This window comes from Scheffersomyces stipitis, chromosome 4, assembly GCF_000209165.1.
Source record: "Scheffersomyces stipitis CBS 6054 chromosome 4, complete sequence".
Classification (NCBI taxonomy): Eukaryota; Fungi; Ascomycota; class Pichiomycetes; order Serinales; family Debaryomycetaceae; genus Scheffersomyces; species Scheffersomyces stipitis.
The window spans coordinates 615859-640737 of NC_009044.1; the positions used below are offsets into that span (position 1 = coordinate 615859).

The 24879-nt window shown below is 40.6% G+C and overlaps 8 protein-coding genes across 8 annotated transcripts; 5 read left to right on the top strand and 3 right to left on the bottom strand. All coding sequences in view use genetic code 12, as the record gives it.

Annotated features, from left to right (window-relative positions):
- Positions 1–1007: 1007 nt before the first annotated feature.
- PICST_45145 (predicted protein) lies at positions 1008–2687 on the top strand (the record flags this gene model as incomplete). Its single annotated transcript, XM_001384047.1, has 1 exon — positions 1008–2687. A coding segment is annotated over one exon (1680 nt), but the record flags the coding sequence as incomplete, so codon positions are not given.
- A 343-nt stretch (positions 2688–3030) lies between these two features.
- Positions 3031–6036, top strand: WDR6 (conserved hypothetical protein; the record flags this gene model as incomplete). Its single annotated transcript, XM_001384048.1, has 2 exons — positions 3031–5583; positions 5617–6036. Coding segments are annotated over 2 exons (2973 nt in total), but the record flags the coding sequence as incomplete, so codon positions are not given.
- A 14-nt stretch (positions 6037–6050) lies between these two features.
- Positions 6051–9447, bottom strand: ILS1 (isoleucyl-tRNA synthetase). The gene has a single exon (XM_001384377.1). It carries the CDS (start codon positions 9396–9398, stop codon positions 6150–6152), a length of 3249 nt encoding a protein of 1082 aa, XP_001384414.1. The 5' UTR covers positions 9399–9447; the 3' UTR covers positions 6051–6149.
- Positions 9448–10085: 638 nt separating this feature from the next.
- Positions 10086–11540, top strand: PICST_31371 (predicted protein; the record flags this gene model as incomplete). Its single annotated transcript, XM_001384049.1, has 1 exon — positions 10086–11540. The coding sequence occupies one exon, from the start codon at positions 10086–10088 to the stop codon at positions 11538–11540; it is 1455 nt and encodes a 484-aa protein (XP_001384086.2).
- Positions 11541–12139: 599 nt separating this feature from the next.
- PICST_58795 (predicted protein) lies at positions 12140–16423 on the top strand (the record flags this gene model as incomplete). Its single annotated transcript, XM_001384050.1, has 2 exons — positions 12140–16282; positions 16343–16423. Coding segments are annotated over 2 exons (4224 nt in total), but the record flags the coding sequence as incomplete, so codon positions are not given.
- Positions 16424–18382: 1959 nt separating this feature from the next.
- Positions 18383–19681, top strand: PICST_31373 (predicted protein; the record flags this gene model as incomplete). Its single annotated transcript, XM_001384051.1, has 1 exon — positions 18383–19681. One exon carries the CDS (start codon positions 18383–18385, stop codon positions 19679–19681), a length of 1299 nt encoding a protein of 432 aa, XP_001384088.2.
- Positions 19682–19951: 270 nt separating this feature from the next.
- On the bottom strand, positions 19952–21208 carry ZRC1 (zinc- and cadmium resistance protein; the record flags this gene model as incomplete). Its single annotated transcript, XM_001384378.1, has 1 exon — positions 19952–21208. A coding segment is annotated over one exon (1257 nt), but the record flags the coding sequence as incomplete, so codon positions are not given.
- Positions 21209–22808: 1600 nt separating this feature from the next.
- Positions 22809–24842, bottom strand: PICST_67536 (predicted protein). The gene has a single exon (XM_001384379.1). The coding sequence runs from the start codon at positions 24447–24449 to the stop codon at positions 23430–23432; it is 1020 nt and encodes a 339-aa protein (XP_001384416.1). The 5' UTR covers positions 24450–24842; the 3' UTR covers positions 22809–23429.
- Positions 24843–24879: the final 37 nt, after the last annotated feature.

Genomic DNA, 24879 nt, shown 5'->3' on the forward strand with positions numbered 1-24879 from the left:
CATCTTACGTATATTTTGACAAGAAAGATTGTACTAAAAAAGCGATCAGAAGATAATGCACTACTAAACTATAAAAAGATCCAAAAAGATAGGTGAGCTGAATATGCTCAACTTTCATTTTAAAATTAAGAGCATCTAATAATAGAACAGCCGAGACGTCAAATTCGGTTTGTCTAGAATAGAAGCCGTTTCTCCTATTTTAATAGACGAGCGTTAACAGCCAAACTTTTGACCGGCACGTACAGAAACTGTGCTGTACCAGAACAATTTTTTCAGAGCGAATACATGTCAAAGTTACTTTGCCATCTCTTGGCATCGGCTCTGAGGTTAGACAAATCCAGAATCACAACCGGTCCAGCTCTACACTCCAGCCTGATTCAACCCGGGGTTCTGGATCTCATATCCTGAAATCGATTTTCACTGGGGTTGAGGACTGTATCGTGAGAGAAGATATGCACGTGGATCTAGTAATAATTAGAGAGGCTCAAGGCATAGCCTGAAAGGCTGATCAAGATTTTCCCGTGTGTCAATAATGTGGTCCGTTAAGAGTTGGAATAACTGGGAATAAGCATATCCAACCTATGAAAAATTAAGAGAATTATATTGCTGGACACATCAACGGGACTTCTATAATTGCCAGCAATAGTGCACTGTGAGATCAGAGATAGTAGAGGATCTCTAGTTAGAAAGTATAGTGCCTTGTAATCATTGGAAATGGAAAAGAGACTTCACGGTTAGATTCATAGCTACTTTTCATAGTATAACTAGATTTTCATCAAAATTGAGTCCTACTATTTCTAAATATTCTTGCTTCTGTCATCCTCTATCACAACCTGTTCATGGCTACTCCACATATCGCTATAAAAGCAGCGTTTGGGCTACTTGTAGTACTTTTTAGTACTTTCTTCTGCTACTACGCCAACTGGTACACCGATTTGCTTCAGTTGCTGCTTGTGGACGCTGGCACTAACTCCTTGCCCATATCCCATTATTCACATTCAGAAGCCCTTGTGATCTTCCCCAAGGTGTACCAACATTTTACTGGGAACTTCAGTGAGCTCTATCGTGAGCAGTACGGCTATGATTTTGTTAACAATGCGGATGTAATCCAGTACTCTGGGAATTCATCTAGCTTATCTCACTATACCATCAATCAGAAGTACAAACAGCATCCAGTAGCCGTATTTGATGCGAATACCGAATCAGAAAAGTGCAGCGAGATGAAGAACACTCACAATTTGCAAATTTCCGGCTATGATGAGCTCAACCTTAATTTAGATAGTATGGCCAAACAGCTATTGCACCAGCTTGAGCATGACGAATCGTTTATTGAACTAAGAGGCTTTTTCAAAGACGATATTAAAACACAACTACGAAAAAGAGTACTCCTGAAACATTTCTTCAAGTTTGCAGGAACTTCGGTCTGGTTGGAAGATCACGGAGTGCATTTCATGATTTCACGAGTCCAATACAGCTCAGGTGGCCTGAAAAGTAGCCCGACCATGAGCTTGACATATGCTCAAGTATTCAACGAGAAATGGAAGGAGTTGAAGGATGTAGAATTGATAGTACCCTCAAGAACTCCCAACAGTGATGAACCCATGGTGTACAAGAGTATGAAATTCCCATCCTTCCTTCCAATACCTTTCTACCATAACGTAAATTTCCAAGATGGTAGATTCTATGGACCAGAGGATCCTAGACTCTTGTTAGTGAAGAATTCCATGGGACGCGAGGAACCATTAATGGTTTTCAATGCGTTCCAGCGTAAAATTGACCAAACTACTCTATCAGAAGAGGGACAGATGAATGTGACCTTCGGGTTCTATCGTCTGATGTTCCTCTGCTGGCCATTCCAATTTCAAATGGGCAAAGCTGATGTTGAAGGAGTCAGAAACGATGCCACAGACCACATCATATACAATAAAATTGTAGAGTTGAGACGAGAAAACACCCATAGATTGGGTATACAGAAGAACTGGAGTCCATTTATAGACTTGACGGAAAGAGGCGACCACTACGACAAGCACATATACTTTGTCTACAGATGGGCGAATTTGGAGATCTTGAAATGTAAGCTCACTGATTTCTCCAAGAATGGAGAATCACAATGCTCATTTGTGTATAAGCGAGATCCTAAATTGAGTGAAGATGCCGATGTCGGAGCTCTCAGAGGTGGCACGGAACTTATTCAAGTAGATATTGGAGGTGATAAAGCTTGGGTGGGATTTCCTCGAGCACATTTAATGAAATGTGGATGTGGTATGAACATGTACAGACCTAATTTGGCAGTCCTAGTTCAGCATGGGCACGATTATAAAATCAGCCACATTTCTTCATTTATGTCTCTTGATATACCTGTTTCTGGATGGAGAGTACCGGAAAAGAAATGTACTAAATACGAGGCTGATGTGTTAATTCCCAATGGAATTTCTTACTGGGAGAAACACGGAGACGATGACTATTTGTCTTTAACACTTTCGGTTGCAGATGATTCTGTTCACGTAATCCAGATCAAGAATTTGCTCCAGCAAGTCAAGGATATGACCAAAACAGAGAATAGCAATTTAGGATACCATGAGAATTCTATAGAATGTGCTATTAAGATGTCTGAAGATTTTTGCAAAAAATACGGAAACGAGCAAAAGAAGTTGCAAATAGCCCAGAGTAGAAAGACAGAGAGATGAACAGTGATATTTATTAGCATGTATTGAATAGAAATGTTGAAAGCTAACATGTAGGAGGGTAATCAAAACAGAGGAAAGAACAATTATAAGTAAAATTACAGAATTCAAGTTGTCGCCAATAGTGGTACCATTCTCTTTGCTACCCCATATGAGCTACATAGAAACGGGTGCAAAAAGTTTATCTTTTGCAATCACCTGCATGTACATTTTAGATCGAGATGGTTGAAAAAAATTTTAGGCTAAACCTACAATATCTTCCTTTTCACAGCCAACGCCAAACATGTCATACGAGGGGTTCGAAGCGCTTTCTTCGGTAAATGAGGATCTCCTCACACCATGTTCACATTATGGTCCAGTCACTGCCTTGAAAGTCCACTCACAATATGTTTTGGCTGGTTATGGCTGTATTTTGAAACTTTTCAAGATAAATACCATCTCGAACCAAACCAGTCTCATTTTCACCCAGCAAGTTTTCAAGAAAAACAAAATTCACCATATCACTGTAAGTCCAGAAGGAAGTAAGGTAGTAGTAAGTGGTGGTAGATCTTTTGCAGTTTTGGATCTCAAGCAATTGACCTCAAACTCTTCTGTCTCTGTAACTGAAAAAGCTATCAATGAATGGATCACTACTTCTGAATTCTTGAACGAAAACCTCCTTTTAATTTTGAACTCGCACAATACCATCTACCAAATTGATGTTTCACAACTGTCAACCACTCAGAACTTTGTTTTAGTGGAAAAAGTCGATTGTAACGAAAAGTCGATTTTGTACAGTGGCTCCATTAGAGTGCTAGCCGACCATCGAGTATTGGTAGCAGCTGGAACTGTCATGAGCGGAGTCCTCATCTGGGATATGAATTCGAGACAGATTCTCCACAATTTGACGGAACATGAAGGCTCCATTTTTGGTGTAAAGATCGACAAAACAGGTAGATACATTGTATCTTGTTCTGATGATAGGTCTATAAAGTTGTACAACTTTGAGAATGGGGCTCTTTTGGCAACTGGATGGGGTCATGGTTCGAGAATATGGACTCTTGAATTTTTCCATGACCAATCTAATGGCATCAAATTGATGAGTGGAGGCGAGGATTGCACCGTCAGAATCTGGAAGTACTTAGATGGCCAAGAGATTTTGACCCAAGAAGAGTTATGGGAAAATGCTCATAGAGGTAAGCATGTCTGGTCAGGAGACTTGGATGATATTAGCCTACAGATTTGTGTTACCGGTGGAGCAGATGGTAGAATAAGACTTCATGATATACTGGGTAGAAGTACCAGAGAAGAGTACAGATTAGATTATATCTTTGAAACTTCTGGTTTGAAACTCCAAAAGAACGAAATTATCAAACAATACTTCTTGTTATCACAATTGAACTCCTTGATCATTTTGACGTCCCACGGTAGTCTCATTTTGTTTAATGAAGTCCTGAAATTATTCTCTAAAATACAGCTTGATGCCGAGGAGACTGCCAGATTCACAAATTTCGGTGTAATGAAGGGATTTGATAACATCAATACTGTAGTGTTATGTACCCGTAACGGCAGTTTCTTGATTCTTGAATTTTCTTCAACTGATGTTCAACCAAATAAATATTGGGTTGAAGACGAACACTTGCAAGGCAATAAGGTTACCAACTTTATGGCTCAAGCAGACGAGGAAAGTAACAAGTATTACCTTTTTCTTGACTCTCCTAACCCAAAAATTCCTTTCATTTTGAAAGAATTCACAACTATAGACAATAGATTCACCTACGTTAGCACTAAGCTCTTGAATCAACCACAGCAGGCTAGTTTTACTACAACTGACATGGTGATTGACATGAAGAACAAATGGTTGGTTTTGGGCTCAAGATATGTTACTGTAGCAGTATATGACTTGGATTCTGACGAAGAAACTTTGGAATTGCAGTTGATAGAAAAAAAGCTTTCTGCTGGTGACACTATTACTTCGGTTTCCATAATCGAAAGTAAGAGAAACGAAATCTCTGTGTTGCTTACTGTTAGGGATGGAGTGTACATGTTTGCAAAGATTTTGAAAGATGAAGCTGGCGAGTTGTCACTAAATGTTCATCACCATAATAAGATCTCCAGAGGTTTCATTGAAGGAGGTTGTCTTGTTGCCAACGACTTGATCCTCTACGGATTTAAGTCTTCCTATTTCTACGTTTGGAACGAATCGAAACAAATAGAAATTACCAATGAACTCTGTGGTGGGTCTCATAGGCAATGGGAATTATTCAAAAATGATTCTGATTTCAAATTCATCTACATTAACAAGTCAAGTTTATATATCAAACATTACAAATCAAGATTCACTGAAGCCAGAGGTTTGTTGAATGACGGAACTCATGGAAGAGAAATTAGGGACGTTAGCATTTGTACAGAAACTTTGGCTGATAACTCCAGATTGATAATGTCAGCTTCGGAAGATACCACAGTTAGATTGAGCAAGTTACACGCCAACGGAGAAATCGAGAACTTCTGGAGTTTGAACAATCATGTTTCGGGATTACAAAGAGTCAAATTCATGAGCCGAAACTTTGTTGGAAGCTCTGCTGCAAACGAAGAATTCTATATTTGGAAATTGGATACCTTCAATGATAATGTGCCAATTTCTGTGGAATACGCCAGATTGAAGCCTTCAAGTGACAATCCTGACTTGCGTGTCATGGATTTTGATTCTTTCCCATACAAGAATGGTTTCATAATTGCCACAGTATATTCGGATTCCAACATCAAAATTTTGTACTTCGATATCCCAACCAAGAAGTTTGACTTGCTTCTTAATGATTTCTACACAACTTGTTGCATCTTGAACGTTCACTTCTTGACAGTCGGCACTAGCACTTACTTGCAAATTGGAGCTACCGATGGTCATCTTACTATTTGGGATGTCACCAGCATTCTCCGAAACATTTCAGAAAAGCCTAACAAGTTTGAAAAAGCTATTATCAAACAGCAATTGCACCAGAACGGTATCAAGGGCTTGTTGCTTACACCCAAAAAGAACGGCTATAGGATAATTACCGGTGGTGACGACAATGCACTTGTATACTCTCAATTGAGTCAATCTGAAGATGGCCAACTAAGCCTAGAAGTCAAAGATTTTGTAGAGGGTGCAGCTTCATCTACAATTACATCCATTTCGGCTGCTTCAGGGGAAACTTTCATTGTGACATCAGTAGATCAAATTATCAGGAAATGGAATTTGGTCAATGAGAAATTGACTGTAGAATCTGCCAGATACACCACGATTGCTGATACTGGATGCAGTGATTCCACTGTCGTGAACGGCGAGTCCATAATAGTCATTGGTGGTGCTGGTCTTAGTAGCTGGAAATGCTAATTACGTGGCACTGATTTTATAAACGGTATTAATTCTAAATACAATGTAACAATAATAATATATAGGATCTATATGTACGGTCGTATAACATGAAAGGGCAACTTCTAGACAATTTAGATCTTCAATAATCTCAAGTTAAAGGTGGTATCGTTGATGGCTTGTTCTTCATCTATGATAATCTTGTCTTCAGCAACTTCAGAGAAGGCATGAATAGGTCTCTTGGTACAGTTGAGCAAGAGTTCTTCGTTGTTCAACAACACCGAATGGAAGTCCACAGTGTCCTTGATGAGCTTGAACTCAACTTTGACGTCGTCCGTGGTGTTCAAGCCGGCCTTCTTACGCAATCTCTGGATACGGTTGATCAATTCTCTGGCCAAACCTTCGTTCTGCAATTCTGGGTGCATGTTGACATCTAAAATGATCAAAACATCACCTTGCGATCTGGCTTCCTTTCCTTCAGCAGTCTTGGACTCTGGCAAACCACGCTGGACTTGCAAGTCTTCTCTTACCAAATCAATTCCATCAACAGTGATCTTTCCAGATTCAACAAAGTCTTGCACTTCAGCTGAGGTAACGTTCGGCAATGCAGCTTTGACCTTCTTGGCGTCACCCTTCAACTTTTTACCCAAGACTGGCCAGTCAGCAACTGCTGTGTATTCGACGTTATACTTGGCTTCATCAGAAGTGATGACAATATTTCTGACATTCAACTCGTCGGTGATGTAGTCCTTCAAGGATTCCACGTCCTTCAAGTAGTTCTTGTCAGAGTGCAAAACAACCAATTCCAATAAAGGAGTCTTCAACGAGATCATCTTCTTTTCTCTGATGTTTCTGCCTAGTTCAATAACCTTCTGCATTCTCGAAACGGCTACTTCGATTTCTTCATCAAAGTACTCCTTTCTCACGCTTGGGTAAGACAAAAAGTGAACCGATCTGATGTCCTTGACGTCTGGGTTAACAGCAAACGATTCCAAAGTTTCCGGCTTGAAGTAGCCCTTGATTCTTTGGAAAATGTTGTCAGACAAATAAGGAGTAAATGGAGCCATGGCTCTCGACAACGTCAACAAAGCTTCAGCCAAAGTGTTGAGTCCTTTCTTTGTGTCGTCAACATCATTGTCACCGTAACCTTTGATACGACGACGGTTGAAACGAATGTACCAGTTGGTCAACTCGTCAATGAACGACAACAATCTAGGTACAACCGTGTACAATCTGTAACCCTGCATTTCCGTATGGATGAATTCAATCAACGATTGAATCGAAGCCAACATCCACCTGTCCATGACGTTGGTAGAGACCAAGCTCTCGTCGTACTTGAAATCAACACCATTGTCCTTCTTGAAAATATCTACAGCATCCTTCAAGAATTTGTATGAGTTGAACCAAGGCAACAAAACACTCGAAACAACTTCTTTCACACCTTCTTCCTTAAACTTCAAAGTCTCTGCTTTAACAACTGGAGAGTTGATCAAGTACAACCTCAAGGCATCAGCACCATATTTGTTCAAAACTTCGCTGGGGTCAGGGTAGTTCTTCAAACGCTTGGACATCTTCTTACCATCAGCAGCCAACACAAGACCAGTCACAATGACGTTCTTGTACGGAGCTGTATTGAACAAATGGGTACCTAACACCGTCAAAGTGTAGAACCAACCTCTGGTTTGGTCCAAACCTTCAGCAATGAAGTTGGCTGGAAAAGCTTTCAAGAATTTCTCTTTGTTTTCAAATGGATAATGGTTAGAAGCATAAGGCATAGAACCAGATTCAAACCAACAGTCAAACACTTCTTCAATTCTCTTCAATTGTCCCTTGCCCTGTTTAGATGGAATTGTGATACTATCGATGCTTTCACGATGGATATCGGTGATATCATCACGACCAGACAACTTCTTCAATTCGTCAATAGAACCTACACATACAATTTCTTCGAAGTCACTAGAAACCCACAATGGAATTGGAGTACCCCAGTAACGGTTTCTGGAGATGTTCCAATCTCTGGCATTGGCAATCCAGTTGGAGAATCTCTTTTCTTTAACGTTCGTGGGCACCCAGTTAGTCTGTTCTACGTTCTTCAACATATCTGGAATGACTTCACCTACACGGACAAACCAGGCTGGAACAGTTCTGTACATCAATGGAGTGTCTGATCTCCAACAGAAAGGGTACGAGTGCTTAGCCTGAGTACTAACCAATATTCTACCGTCTTCAGTCAACTTCTTGATGATAACCTTGTCTGCATCCTTGAAGTAAAGACCCTTGAGTTCGGGAATCTTGCCGTTCATCTTACCAGCGTCGTCGACAATGTCTGGAGGAGGCCTGTTTTCGTCAATAATGCCGTGTTTGGTAGCGACAGAAAAATCCTCTTCACCATAAGAAGGTGCCTGGTGAACAATTCCAGTACCAGAGTCATCAGTAACGTACTCACCGTCAATAACTCTGAATCCACGGTCCTTGAATTCTTCATAGAAGTTGTCGTACAATGGCTTGTACTTGAGACCAACCAAGTCCTTACCTTTAATCTTTTCAACGATCTTGAACTTGGCTGAAGCTGGCTTCTTGTACAAAGTTGAGAGCAACTTTTCCAACAAAATATAGTGGGTCTTCTTGGTCTCATCCCAGATCTTGACGTATTCAAAGTTGGGGTTGACAGCCAAACCAATGTTGGCTGGCAAAGTCCAAGGAGTGGTTGTCCATGCTACCAAGCTGGTCTCTGGATCATCCAATAAGGGGAAAGCAATAGTGACAGCAGGATCGTTGACATCTTTATAGTTCTGCTGAGCTTCAAAGTTTGACAATGGAGTCGTACAAGCGGTCGAGTAAGGCATAACTCTCAATCCTCTGTAGACAGCATTCTTCTCAAACAACTGCTGGAATGCCCACCATACAGACTCCATGAAAGTTGGGTACAATGTCTTGTAGTCATTGTCCATATCGATCCATCTACCCATTCTCTTGACAGTTCTACGCCATTCACCAGCGTATCTCATAACAATGGCACGACATTCGTCGTTGTACTTGTCAATTCCCATAGCGTAGACATCTTCTTTAGATGTGATACCAAGCTTTTTGTCGATTTCGTGTTCAACAGGAAGCCCATGGGTGTCCCAGCCAAATCTTCTGTCTACATATTGACCGTTCATGGAAGCGTAACGGGGAATAATGTCCTTGACAGTTGACTGCAAAAGATGACCATAGTGAGGAGTACCTGTGGCGAAAGGAGGTCCATCAAAAAAAGCGAATGGTGGAAGATCTTTGGTCAACTCCAACTGTCTCTGGAAGGCATCGAGGTCATCCCACAACTCGATGATGTTCTCTTCTTCCTTAGGAAAGGAGAATTGCTGCGGAGCGGATTCTTCAGACATTCTGCTAGTCTACGAGATCCCAAACTACAATATAGTGAGAGAATAAGTGATATAGTGGTTTGGGGAAAGCGTAGTAGTTTTATCAAGTTGGTATCTATGAGTAATGAAAAAATTTCAGTCGCGTGAGAATCGGTCACGTGTTGCAAACGGTAGTGCTCCGAAGCTGGATGTGCAGGTATTTTATGAAAGCTAATGAGTCATGGACAGACTAAGATACAAATAACAGGAGTCGCTGGTCACCAACCGGTATGTCATTGGTAAGCTTGGAGTGGCAAATTATGAAACTTGGGATTACGACTATTTCTTCGGTTTTTTTTTCCTTTTTAGAAGGGTGGCTAATTGTAGTGTTTCTTCGAACTATTCTCTTACAGATTTGGGTGCAACTCAGTGCTGCAGAGTAAGAGTGTATTCAGTTAGTGGCATCCATACAGCTAGTGGAATAATGTTCTATTGACTTCTAACTTGGCCAGGACTGTTGGCTCTACCTCAGCAGCTTATTTTTCTTGCTTCTTTCTCTTCATTCTTCTATTTTCGCTGTCTAATCTTTTGCATTTGTCGCTATCACTTTTGTTTTCGCAGTCAAATATCGGAATTTATTTTCGCTAACTTTCACTAAATTCTCTGCGAAGTCTCACTAAATCAATTCACGCTAAAATTGGCACAGTATTCCACACTCTTCACAACTAAATGATTACACCCGAAGCTTTCAGGCTGCTGTTGGTGAAAATCACACGATGGACTCCTCAGACAATACCGTCGCGTGTACTTGTTGCGCTTTCCGGTGGTGTTGATTCGATCTGCCTCACGTATTTGCTTCTGCAATACAGCAGACTTTACTGCAACAATGCCATAGCCATAAATGCTATAACCATAGACCATGGATATCGTTCCGGTTCCAATGAAGAAGCAAAAGCCGTGGGAAAACTAGTGGAGAAATGGGGAGTTCAGCATATTGTAAAAAAGCTAGAGTACGAGAAACTTCCTACTGAGTATTCGAACTTTGAAGAAATAGCTAGAATGAAAAGGTATGAAAAGTTCGAAGAAACTTGTCACCAATCGGACGCTTCACATTTGTTTGTAGCTCACAATTTGAACGACCAATTGGAAACGTTTATCCAGAGATTGCAGGGGAATTCGTCAATTTATGGACTTGCTGGGTTGAAAGCCCAAACCTCTTTACCAGTCCAGCTGCAACTTCCGTCTGCAGAGAAGGAAAGAATTTCAGTCATCAGGCCATTGTTACTGTTTGAAAAGTCAGAGATCATTGATACTTGTAAACAACAGAATATTTCGTGGTTTGAGGACTCGACAAATATGGACATAAACTTGACAAAACGTAACTACTTGCGACATCTCATAAACGTAGCTATTCCTGAGAAACTAGCAGCAAATGATAAGTATATTCTGATAAGCAAAGCCAAGTTGATCGAACTGCATGAAGAAATTACTGAAATGGTAGAGTCTCTAGAAGAAAAGGTAGATCTGTTGGATCAAATGGCGAAAACAAATGGACTACTCGCTGTAGATCCTCGTAATGGAAGTTTGTCATTAAAGTTGAGTAATGATATTCTCACAGAAGATAATATTGTTATTGTGGGCAAGTATTTGTATCAACTTCTTTATCCCTTTTCATCAATACGACACTACCATTGGGCTTACGCTAAGCTTGAACGTCAATTGGTACCCAGAATTGTGCAATTTGCACACTCGACTGGAGATTCCAAGCTAACGTATCTAAACTTAACAATCATTCTCAAGAATGAAAATGGAATAACTACACTAGACATTTCAAGACAGCCAATACTACGTGGTGCTTTGAAGGAGATAGCTTACGAGGTTGACCTTACCGCAGAATGGTCTAAGTGGACACTTTTTGATAGACGATTCTGGCTACGTTTCAAGACTTCTCTTTTTAACGGATGCAAAGTAACTGTAGCTCCATACAATCATAAAGAACATAAATCGAAGCTACATCCAGATTTAGAACAGCAAAAGGCTTTGCGATTCTCCAAGGATATGAACAATGTTCCCGTTGTTTTCCATAACGACCAAATCATAGCATTTCCTACATATTCAATGTGTTTTTCGCAGCCAATGTTGGAATGGGAATGGCACCAAAAAGATAACGTATATAGACTATAGACATACACTGTACATATAAACGACTTAGAATAGAGCGGTCAAGGCAATTACAACTTGTAGATTACGGATATAAATGCCAGTACATGCTGAATTGATAATTTAGAAACAAAATAAGAAATGGCTCCTTATATATTAGTTCTACATGCAGGCCAATAAAGTCAAAGAACATGTATTAAAAGAGCTGTATCAAGTCAAGGATATCCACAAGTACGACAGTGACATTAAAACACTAACTAATGAAATCATCGAATCCCAATACGAATCCCAATACGAATCCTAATTGGATTATAAACTGCCTCAATGGCTCTCTAGAAGTAGAGGGCAAGCCAATTCTTTTCATTGCACGTGAATAACATCACGTGCAAACATTTGAAAAACGACGATTAAATCTACACCACTAAATAAATGAAACTCACCAAAATACAATTTCGTACCGAAAGAAGTTTATTTAATTGCACAATTGCGGTCCCATAGTATCCAGCATGTCTGCTACAGTAGGTAATCCGCGAGTTACTGTTCTGCTTCAGCAGAGTCAAATAGCGACGCCTAAGCTGGTGAATCTGAAATATGGAAGCAGTTCTATGAGCAATGGGAATAAGATGAGAAATATTCTGAGCCAACCGTTCAAAGTAAGCCATCAGAGAGTTAACATTGATGTAGATATGCTGCGGAATCGTATTGATGGTTTCACGGAATTAACTCTAGTTCCATTTACCAACACTTTAAAAGTAGTGAGATTAGATTGTAGAGAAATGAAGATCACCAGAGTCACCATCAACAACATGAAGCCATGCAATTACATACATAACGACATTTTGTACATCAATGATGGCAAGTACTTCGACGAAGAAATCGTACTGGCCTATGATGTCAACTTGTTTGACTTGTATTCAGATGAAGTGTCTATTCATCAACATCATATGATCAAGCACAAGCTAGGGTATATCTTTGGGGAGAGCAATTACGATCCCAGAGATCCCCATGCCGATGTATTCTCAACTATTGTCAATACTGAGGAGCTTTCAGTGATGCTTCCTGATAATTTGCGACTTGAATTGACGGACATCAACTCGATCCATACTCCTGGGAGCCAACCGGGAACACTTACTCCTTTGCATTTGAAACTGAAAGCCACAAACAGCGACATTTATACACCTATACAGCTTCGGATCGAGTACGAGCTTGTGAATCCCAAGAATGGAGTCAACTTTGTCTCTGATAGTATAGAGAAGCGTAACTGGCACTCGTACACAACTAATAACACGTACAATCTTTCGACTTCGTCATGGGTTCCTTGCATAGACAATTTATGGGACAGAAGTACGTGGTCTCTTGAAGTAATCATCCCCAGAACAGTGCGAGATATAGGGAATCCTCGTATCATAGGCTCAGAAGAAGCTATGCGAGGGTCGCGCAACCAGAAGAAGAAACGTAGACTAAATAGAAACGATGATTCAGACATCGAGGACGATGAAGACAACGAAGATGATGATAACGAAAACCATGATCTAGTGGTTTGCTCAGGAGATTTCAACAATGTTAAGGAAACACCGCATTCGATCGATTTGTCAAAGAAAGTAGTCTCATGGTCCATCTTTAATCCTGTTTGTGCACATCATGTAGGCTGGGCTCTCGGATGTTTTGAGAACTTTGTCATTTCCGAGTCGACAGAGTCAAGAGAAGTAGACGACGAGATCAAAGAGAACTTTGAAGATATAGACAAGGATGGAACCAGTTCTCCTATAACCATTTACTGCCTTCCCGGTCAGATTGAACAGGCTAGAAACACTTGTATTTTCACTATGAGAGCTATGGACTTTTTTCTGAAGGAATTTGGTTCTTTCCCGTTTAGTTCCTACGGAATAGTTTTTGTTCAGGACAGTGTAGTCGACACCAACAACTTTGCTGGTTTATCGATATTTTCAGATTCCATTTTGTATCCTTCTGATATCATAGAGCCCATGTTTACCAGCACGGAGGTGATTCTTGAAGCCATTTCCAGTCAGTGGTCGGGAATCAGCATCACTCCTCAAACAGTTAACGACATCTGGTGCACCATAGGTATAGCAAAGTTCATGGTCTTTCAGTACTTGAAGGATTTGATGGGAACCAACGAATACAGATTCAAGATCAAGAAGATGATGAATAGAATTGTTGAAGAAGATAGAGGAAAGAAACCATTGGGATACCATTATTTCAGATTTCCTGTCTCTGACTCAGATTTAGACTTCATCAAGTTAAAGGCTCCGATTGTGTTGTTCATTTTGGATAAGCGTATGACCAAGACCGACAAATCATTTGGTTTATCAAGAGTGTTGCCCAAGTTGTTTCTTCAGGCGATGTCTGGAGATCTTCAGAACGGTACCCTTTCTACGCAGCATTTTCAGTATGTTTGTGAGAAAGTCAATAGAAACAAACTAGAAAACTTCTTTAAGCAATGGGTCTATGGAGTCGGAGCTCCAATTTTTAATATCACGCAAAGATTTAACAAGAAGCGTGGAGTAATCGAAATGAGCATTCGTCAAATTCAACATCAAGTTACTAGGAAAAGTGGAACAAACGCTGAATCGTTTATAAACGATTCCATAGCATATTTGGAAGACGAGCCTACTTTTCCAGTTCAGTCTATTTTCACTGGACCTATGACTATCAGAGTGCATGAAGCTGATGGGACTCCTTATGAGCATATAGTAGATTTAAAAGAGGGAAACACAAAGCTTGATGTTCAATACAATTCAAAATTTAGACGTATGAAGAAGAATCGTGATGAAACAAGTGAAAATGCAGTGACTTTCAGCAGACTTGGAGATGTTTTAGAATCAGAAAAGGAGATGGAAGAATGGAACTTGGCTGACTGGGCAAAAGTGGATGATGATCCTATGAATATAGAAGCGTTTGAGTGGATCAGAGTGGATGTAGATTTCGAGTGGATTGCGAGATTTGATGTCAAACAACCTGACTACATGTTTGGTTCACAATTACAACATGACAGAGACGTTGAAGCCCAATTTGACGCCGTCCGCTACTTGGGAAACATAGAAAAACCTTCTACGATCCACTGCACTGCACTAACTCGTACGGTAGTTGATGAAAGGTATTACTATGGGGTAAGGATTGCTGCTGCTGAGGCATTGGCAAACTTCTCCAATTCTGTGACAAACTTCATTGGTGTTCCTTACTTGGTCAAAATTTATAGAGAGCTCTACTGTTTTCCAGGCAGTTCCATTCCTTTGAGTAATGATTTCAACGACTTTGGTAGATTCTTTTTACAGAAAGAAATCCCTAAGCAATTGTGTAAAATTAGAGATAGTGATGATGAGGTTCCCGTTGTCATCAGAAATTTGATACTCAATTTGATCAAATTCAATGACAATACCAACAACAATTTCCAGGACAGTTTCTACATATCAGAATTGGTTCAATCATTGACAACTTGTGCTGTTAATTCCAGTTTTCCCAATTCGCCGAAGGATATATTTCCAAAGTCGCATCCTCACGGGAGCCTGGAGAAGAAGAAGTTTGTTGCCAATGTGATTACTGAAATCAATAGACTTCAGAAGTTAGACGAATGGATACCTTCGTATCATAATGTAGTTTCGGTGACTTGTTTGACTCAGAAAATTCGTTTGGCATTACATGGGCATTTAGATCTTTCGTTCGAAGACTTGTTATACTTCACTGTTGAAAAGTTTCCAATTCAGATAAGAGTGGAAGCTTTCCGTGGTCTTTTTGTGCTTGGTGGTTTGAAGAATAGACATATCTTGAACTATTTCTTGAAGGCATGCCTCTTGGATGTTCGATCAGCTGCTTACAGAGAGCTACTCATTTCGGCTCTAATTGATTCGATATGTGTCGCTGCTGTCAGTGGCACTCCTTCTACGTTAGACGATCCCGAGTTCAAGCCATTTGAAAAATTAAGCGAATCTAAAACTGGGGCCAGTACAGCATTGGCCAATATGATTATTGTTGAAGATGGATCACACAATGAGATGGACGAAAAAAGAGATGTGTTTGCGAGAGCCACTGTAAGTGGAGCTATTGATATATTGAGAAGAGATTATTCCATTGGAAAAGGCTTAAAGCGTACTATATGGGAGCTACTTCATACGTCCTTATTGAGCATCCGTGAGAAGCGTAACTTGTTTTTGATTTGTCAGATCTTGTACAAAGAGATAGATCTGTTCGTAGTTAAGATTCCTATTCCGAATGTTCCTTTGAATGAATTGACGAAAAAGATCGTTACGAAGAACTTGGGCAACGGAAAGGTTGTATTTAAGAGACAGGGTAGATTCAAGATTCAGTTGGCATCACAGAAACTTCTTATTGAAAAGCCTAAGGCCAAGGAACCTAAAGTTTCTCACAAGAAGCCTGTCGACAGAACAGTGAACGAGGTAGCCCTTAATCCTGATGAGTCAAAGGAACCTAAATTGAAGTTGAACCTTAGTATCAAGCCAAGCGCTCCTCCGGCAGCTCCACCTCCAACGGAATCTCCTACTAAGAAACAAAAGAAGCAAGCTCCAGCACCTAAAAAGCATATTCCGGTTGTATCTATTGGAACGCACAATTCGAGAAAATTCGAATTGTCGTTCAAGTTCCAAGATCACAGTTTGCCAGAGTTGAAGCCAGTGTCTGGAATTTCAGTGAAGGTAGGTAGAAGTCAAGTGTCTGTAGACGGAGGCAAAGTAAAGTTCAACTTTAAGGGTGCTTTCAAATCGAGGTTCAGAGATTTGATGGCCAAGCCAGTGGAACCAGCACCACCACAAAAGCCCAAACCCACATTACCAGCGGTGACTACCGTAGAGCCTAATGCACGGTATGTTAAGATTTTAACCAAAGAGAAGAAAGTTTTGATATCGTCTACGCCTTTTGAAGTTTCAAAGGAGTTATCTCCAATAAAACAAGAGGTGGCGGAATCACTTCGAATTCCTGATTCAACTACGTCACTTGATGCTTCTAAGCAGTCGGAGAAGAAGTCTGTTTCAACACCAGATTCTGTCGCTAGTCGTACAGACAAACAGACTAGAAGTTCTCTGGTAGAACCGGAAGTACAAGCTAAAGACAAGACGCCAGTTACACCGTTCAGCAAGGCAGCCAGTCCGTTTTCGTCTTCGCATTCACCTCACGGCACTAAGAGAAAAAAGACTAAGATCTACATTCATTCGGGAGACAACAGCAAGTCGCTGAGCCCACCGGATGCACAGGTAAATAATGAGGTGAAGAACGAACAAAACGTAGATAACGTCCAAGCATCGCTGAACGTTGAGGAAACGCAACCAATTAAGAAAGAGCTAGCAAAGACGAAGCTCAAGCTCAAGCTCAACTTGAAGAAGTGAGATGTATTATTAATGACTTTGTATAACTATTCAATGTACAATATGAACACTTAGGCATGACGTAGACCCCCCAGAGAGTGTGTTTCAATATCTGAGAATACCAAAATATTCAAAGTTACGATACAGACTTTGAGCCATGAGAGAGCATGTATTGGTGACAAAAGACGAGGAACAGGAAAAATAAAGACTCAACAAACAAATTTAAATTAGATATACGATAGGGTTAATATAACATATGAAGAATAGAGTCTGCAGATATACAGCAAAATTCCCCTTAGTTTGACGTTTAGGGAATAATTAAGTGTTTAATACACTATTGCTAGTCTGAGGCAAAGAGCTACATACTACAGAAAAAATTATCTCAAGCACATGAAACCCAATTTGAAGATCAAAAGAAATAGTGAATAACCGAAATAAAACATATGACATTGGAAATCCGTAAGACCTTACAAATCGTAGTCGACTTGTTCTCCAATAGTAACTAGGAAACACCTTGCAAAATAGGAGCTGCCTCGGGCCAAGTTGTGAACCCTCAAAAAGGTGCCCCTTTTGGTTGGCCAGTAGTTAACCAGCAACGAGCCCTGACACAAAGCTTTCGCGCCAGCCAAGCCGTCACCGCTAGACACAAAGGCTTCAGCTTCAGGCTATTCAGGCTAGCCTACGAATCCAAGTACGACCTCGCCTGCACAAGCAGGTCAAAGTACGGTTGCGGTAACATCTCACCTTGAATTTCCTAAAGGAGCAAAAAGGAGACCTGCTGCTCGAAATTATTCAGATGAACACCGTGCAACCAGAGCGTCGAATTTCAGGTTGACACCCTCCACAAGACTAAGTTGGCTAATTCATCTTAGCCAGATCTGGTCAAGACGCGTATTGTGCATCTTTTAGGAAACAAAGAGAACCCAGACGTATATCATTAGCCAGATGTAGAAGCGCCGAGATCGACCAACACATGATCGAAGGGGGGATCTAGGAGTGGTGTAAATAGAGGAGGCACAATGGAGATGAATCTTTGGTGATACAATAGAGTTTAACAATGGGGTCTACAATGGAAGGCTATATTGGAAAACGATTACAACGCACAAGTTATACATTTACCTAAAATAAAGTAACTAGACCCTTTTGGTAAAGGCTTTCACGGTTCAGGCTTTCAAGGACATGGGCATTAATTGCTAATTAACTTTTACTACTGCCGTAGGCTCTTCTCGTATCGCTTTTGTGGCCGATATCGTGTACATTATACTACTTTCGTCATTGGGCCCAACAATGGGTTTTGATGCCTGCAAGGATTATATTTTATGGAGGCTACATTTCCCACTGCGACGGAGTTATCTACTATAGGCGACCCCTGTGAGTAGTGTCTCATGGCATTATATATATATTGAAAGTTCTCAGAGTCTTATGCTTTGATCTTCAATAGCCTTTTTCCCAGGGCATTTATACTTTATCTTCGCATTATTCTGCCTGAAAAATCTGCCCCAGTCTTCTATTTTTTACCTTGTCAAAAATATGTCAGATATTGCAACTTCGAGGAATACTCGACAACCCCAGCAGTCGGCTCTCCCAGACTTCACCTTCACCCAGTACGAGCTTACGTGTATCAAGGAGACATGGAACGCTCTCAAAATCACTAGAACCGTCGACAGCATGTCTCTGGCCCGAGTTCCAGCCAATAACTCGAAGGAGAGCCTACATAATAGCGATAAAAATACCAGCAAAGATGCAAATGTGAATGGTAGCAAGAACAGTGATAACAGCAGTAGCACACAACCATTGCCCAAGTCTTCTGGACCTGTGCATATGAAGAGGTCTAACATCGACGACCATATTCTCAATTTAGAGAAGTTCCACAGTACTCTATGTGGACATATCTTCCAGATCGAGAACGATTTGCCAGAAAACTTGAAGAGAAACGACTTCCACAGAAGTCTGTTGGAGCACTACAATCAGACAATCTCGAACTTTCACTACGAGATGATCCAGACAAGTTATCAGGTAACCCACATGGTGCAGCTTATCTCGATCATGATCAACTGTCTTGAATTCAACAAGTCATTACCAGTAGCTTACATCACCAAAGTGAGTAAAGTCAACTACAGAATCCACGACATGGACGCCTTGGCTTATAAGGTATTTGGTGAAGCGTTGATCATGACGGTTATTGAAGTTTCCAACGAAAGCAACAAATCTAGCTGTATCTGCGAAGCTTTTACTATCAAACACCAGGCGATCTTCAATAAGTTTATATCCAAATTGTTGAACATTTTGATCTACTATGGCTTCGACGAAATGTTAGGAATGAACTCTGCCGTCAACGGCACCAAAGCATCAGCAAACTTACAGAGAAACTCATATATGTCTCTATCTAGCTCTGTCTCAGCTTCGCTGGCTTCTTCGAGAATCGCACTCACCAGAGTTCAAAGCGAAATCTCTACCAAGTCATCACAGTTGTCGTTATACTCTGGAATCGACGAAACTGCTTCTTCTATTGGCATTTCAGACTTCGAATATGCTTCAGAAAAACCAACTAACACTCACAGCATTACCACAGCATTTGGTCTTGACAAGTTCAATTCCAAATCGGAACCAAAGACATTTGAAGATATCAAAGAATCAGACGAATACGAATCCTTTGAGGAAGAGGACGATTCTTTCGACATGCTCAACTCTTTTGCTCCACCAACAGCCAAGACCAGCAAAAACTTGTTCAAGAAGAACACATCAAACAAGCAAATGCCTAAAAATCAACGCTCACTGGGAAGAGTGCCTGTTCATGACGACACTCAGGATAACTGTACAATAATGTAGAGGGAATTATGTATTTATTGGGATTTCGTGGCAGGGTAGCCACTTTTAAATATAAATATTAATTAGGCTAATAAGTGTAGGGAGCGATGTAATAGTCGTTTGTGTCACAAACATGTAATACTGTCTAAAGAATCGTATGGCATTTGTCGTGAAAGTTATTGAAGGGGTTCAATGGCAACGTTCAGTGTCACATTGAGAGATTTCATCTACAAAACAGTTGGAACTATTGGTGTTTCCGTATGCACTGGGTCTCTTGGTGAGTTTAATAGACTTGGCGTAGTTGGTAAATTCAGGTTGAATCGTAACAGAATGAATACCAAATTTGTGCATCACTTCCCGGACTTGACTGACAACCTTCAAGAAAGTATTCTTGTCGATTTGTGAGTAATTCACAGTGGATACAGAAACAAAAGATTCACTGGCAGCTAGATCAACAAGAGGACTGTGGTTATGCACTCCGTTTGGGAGTGGAACTTGAGGAGCTTGCTGAGCATAGCAACTATCTTCAAGCTCTATATGTAAGGAAGCAATCAAGATATCTTCGTTAAGGTTCCAAACATGGAAGTCGTGGATGGACTTAACCAACGGCAATTTGACGATTTCTTCGATTATCAAGTTGGAGTTGATATATGGTGGAGTCGCCTGCAACAAGATCTTGGAAGACTTACGACACAAGGGTAAGGCAGAAGAAAAGATAATCAAGGTGATAACCAAAGAAGTAACAGGATCAGATACGTATCTCCACGAGTAGTCCGTTTTCCAGATAAACAACGCCGTGATTATAACTCCGATGTTACCCAAGGCGTCGCCAAGTACATGGAGGAAGACTCCTTCCATGTTCATCGACTTCTTCTTTACCTTGTGAGCCTTGGCATCTTCCGGTTCAGCACCGTTCTGTTTCTTGAGCAACGGTGATTGCTCGTTGTATCGATCTACTACGGTATCTGGGAGGTAATCAAATACATCTGACGTTGAAGCAGAAGCATGAGAATGGCCGTGTTCGTAGATTTCGATAGAGCCGTTTCTGGGTCTGGATTCGATTCTCAGCTCTTCGTCAGTGACTTCACCATGGCCATGTTCGTGTTCATGAGGAGATTCTGCACCGCCGTGAGAATGAGAGTGGCCATGCTCGTGAAATAAAACCAATCCTACACCGTTGCTACATAAGCCAGCAATGCCTACAACCAAAATGAGCTTTGGCTGGGTGATTACTGCAGGCTCGAAGAATCTCTGGATAGCATCAATAACGATGGTGAAACAAAGAGCCAACAAGAAAACGGCATTGATCAATGCACCCAAGATCTCTGCTCTCTGCCAGCCGTAGGTATACTTTCCGTCAGCGGGCTTTGTATTCTTGACTCTGACAGCCCAGAGAGCTATGATCAACGAGATGATATCGTTCAACATATGGAACGAGTCAGCGATTAATGCCAACGAATGTACCGAATACCCGATGATGGCTTCTAGAAGAAAGAACACTGTGTCCAACACCAAAAGTGCGGCTATTCTGATTTCCTTGTTTTGCATGTCTAAAGTATGGGATTATCGATTCAATTATTGAAGATGAATAGCATGCAATGAAAATAATATGGCGAAGATGATATCAGAATTATGGCGTTTCAATTTTATTCTGCTGTTGTCTATTACAGCTAGCAACGATAACGCAAGCGATGTTCTTATGATCTGATATGATGATATACTCGCTTTTGTGATGTGAGCTTCTTTTGTAGTCTATAGTAGTTGTATTATGCTCTCTTATGCTCTCCTTTTGACGAATTCTATGTCTTTGTACTACTATGCCATATAGCAGACTTCACAATTACAACAGTACAAGCAAATACTGTAAACACCTGATAGGTATAGCAAGGCACTAGCTCTGAAAGAAAGAAAGATTTTTGAAGATAAAAAGAAAAATGCTGGAGGGAAGCAGACTCTTGATTTATAAGTATTTTTACAATGTAAGGGTTTTGCGTATCACGGCCTGCCTGTATGGAGAAATGAGTTCAGCTAAACTGGCGATGAATAAACGAGCTACAACGATACGAGGTGGAAACGCTGATACTAAACTTGGGAAGATCTGTAGCTCAACTCACAGGAGACAAAACTGCTACTTTCAGCAGGTTTCAGTTGCTTTAGACAGAGTAGTTCACAGCTAGCATCTAATATAAATATATGGAGCAAATGGCTATATAAGCACTTTTTATATGGCCAGTTCACGTGCAGTATCCACAGCTATAGCCATATCTATCTAAGGCTACAAAGGAGCTTTAGGGCTCGGGTGACTTTAGACCAGCATAGTCAGGGCTCCGTGGACAAAGCCGTAGAACATCCAGGCAGCGAGATGGTGTTACCCTGAAGCAGGTGGAGATTTCGTCCATCGTGATAGGTCAAACTTTTCGTATTCGTCTCTGCAGCTCCCATCAGGAACGGTACTGGTGTGGTTATGAGATAGAAAAATTGCTTATGCACGGTAGCTGGAATAGGAGCTATAAACACTGCCAGACGAAAGCCGCATTGCTTGTTAGGGCAATCGTATTTGGGGTTGATTCCTATTGGCCAGAAATGTGTGTTTCCAGCGTAAGAGGCTGGAAAGAATTACCGGGATACATACACTTAGTTCTGACAGTAGAAAGACACATAAGGAAAACTAGAAGATCCCACAAGATAAATCTACAAGATTAAGTATAAAAATGGCATATCTGATGTATGTATTTATCAGTACACATTTTCTATATGTTGGTGTTTCTGTGAGTTCAGGTGGTTTTTATAAGCTTTTCCTTATACTGTCATTCTTAGAATTCTTATCTGTGAACGTAATTTAGACATATTATTTATTATGACATCTGCATGTTGCGAATTTGCAACTGCTCATGCGAACTATAATAGAAAGAGTGATTACTACCAGAACGTCAGCGTACAACAATTCTTCTACAATTGAGGCATAAAAGCTACCACACGGTGCCTCTCCAGTTCTTGAGAATTAAATTCTTAGAAATTTCGTCTTCGCCTTTCAAAATCTCCCTCACATATCTGTAGCAGATTTTCTCTAGCCTATATTTCGTGATTTTTTGAAACCTCAAATCACTTACATTTTATCATCGCAACACGCCTTCTACATCTTTTGTCTAACCGAACGGGTCATCCACATATCTGCGGTCCACCCTTCTCTTATATTATAATCATATTGTACAATTAATTACAGAGTACGGCAAGAAGCCAAAAAAAGGGAAAAGGGAAAAAAAATAATAACCCAAAAACCAAAAACAGGCCCAACTAAGGGTAGAGAACCTTCTTTGTAGTCTAGATGGTAAAACACCTGGTGAATCGTAACAAACAAGAGAATAACTCCACATTGAACTTGTCAGAAGAAACTTCTGATCAACCCGGCAAAACAAAAACAAAAAGCAAGCAATAAACAAAACAAAAAAACCAATAGGATAAAAACGTAGAAAAATTCGTCCACATCATCAACATCAAATTCAATTCAATCAAACCAAAAAGGGTTTCTCCAGATAAAAAAACTAAATCAAGATCAATAAGCAAAAGAATGAAGTGAATGTCATTAAATTGAATTCGAGCCGCAAGGGGGTGTAATCGATTTCAAAGACATACATCAGATAGACTTTATCAGATGAATGTCGTGGAAACTAATAGATTGTTCCCAACTTTCTACCGTGATAGAATAAATAATAATTACTAACAATTTCATTGCACCCATTCTACAGCTCCAGACTTCTACAATACAATTTCATTTCTTAGCAGAGCCCAACAAATCATCGAAGCTGATTTTCTGACCCTGTGGAGCAGATCCAACATGTGCTGGAGGCTGAGCATTGACTGGGAAAGGATGTTGTTGGTAAGGAATTTGGGCTGGGGCTAGTGGGTGATGAAATGGGGGATATTGGTATTGAATATATCCCTGAGGATTGACGTTGTATGTGAAGCCTGGTTGAATATACTGAGGCTGGGCATATTGAGGAGGATAATATCCTGCTGGCACATTTGGAACGGCCCCAGGAATGCTTCCAGGAGGATAAGCCGTGACAGGATAACGAGGAGGAGCCGCAACGGCACCCGCAACTGGACGAGGAGAGCTCATTGACACAGAAGAAGCAGATGAAGAAGGCGAGCTATTCTCGTCGTTAATTGTGTTTGCCTGCTGCTTAGGAGAAGTCCTCTGGAAAGAAGGTTTGGGTAAGTTTAAAGCGGCTGGGGAAGAATGAAAAGAAGATCCCGCATAAGTTTCTTCAACAGGTCCCTTCTTTCCGTTTTTGTCTGGTCTGTTCGAAGAAGACGTCTTCTTATTCGGTTTGTCATGAAAAACAGGCTTCTCTCCGCTTGGCAAAGATTGTTCGTGAACCTTCTTTTTCGTCTTATTTGAGTTCGAGCTAACGTTGGAATTAGAATTGGAATTCGATTCGCTGTAGAAGCTGAAGTTGGGCTTTGCGCCGTTGGGCAAACTTGGATCCAACAACTTCTTGTTCTTTTCCTTGTTGTCATTGTAAAAATTTGGCTTTTCTCCGTTGGGTAAAGCAGGCGAGTTGGCTCTGTTGGCTTTCTTCTTCTCTGAATCAGAGCCTTTCTTTGGTTTCTGATTACTCTGCTGCTTTTTAGACCCAGAGCCGTTGCCGAAATCTACCTTTGCACCGCTCGGCAATCTTCTTTCAGTTTCCTTTTTCGGTTTACTTTGTTCTCTAGACGCTGGATTCGAGTGATTCTCACTGCCCGGCGACTGGTGTATTGGTACTGGTAACTCGTGCATCATCATATTATACTGTGGTTGTGGTTGGACTTATACGGTTATTGTATTCATACAATTATGATAGAGGAATATAATGAATAATACTACTTGAAATAGTATTATGTATGATAATATAATGTGACTAAAATAAGGAATATGATATATTGCAGTGCTGATACAATGTCCAGTAACTGTGATAACGTATGGTTGAAGCCGTATTGTAGTTATCTATAGTGTGCTGTAATATTGTTCATACAATCTATTCTCACGATTATTAATTCTATAGTAATCTAGAGAAGACAATATGGGTACGACGGGTAACGTCCTGGAGGCGCTGCTTTCTGGATGTGGTTAGCTTATATATGTAGAGCAGCCACGAAAGGAAAACTATCGTGTTGTTGTAGTATAAAATGAAGTAGGGGAATTAAGCTGGAGAAAAAGTGTAGCATATTCATTT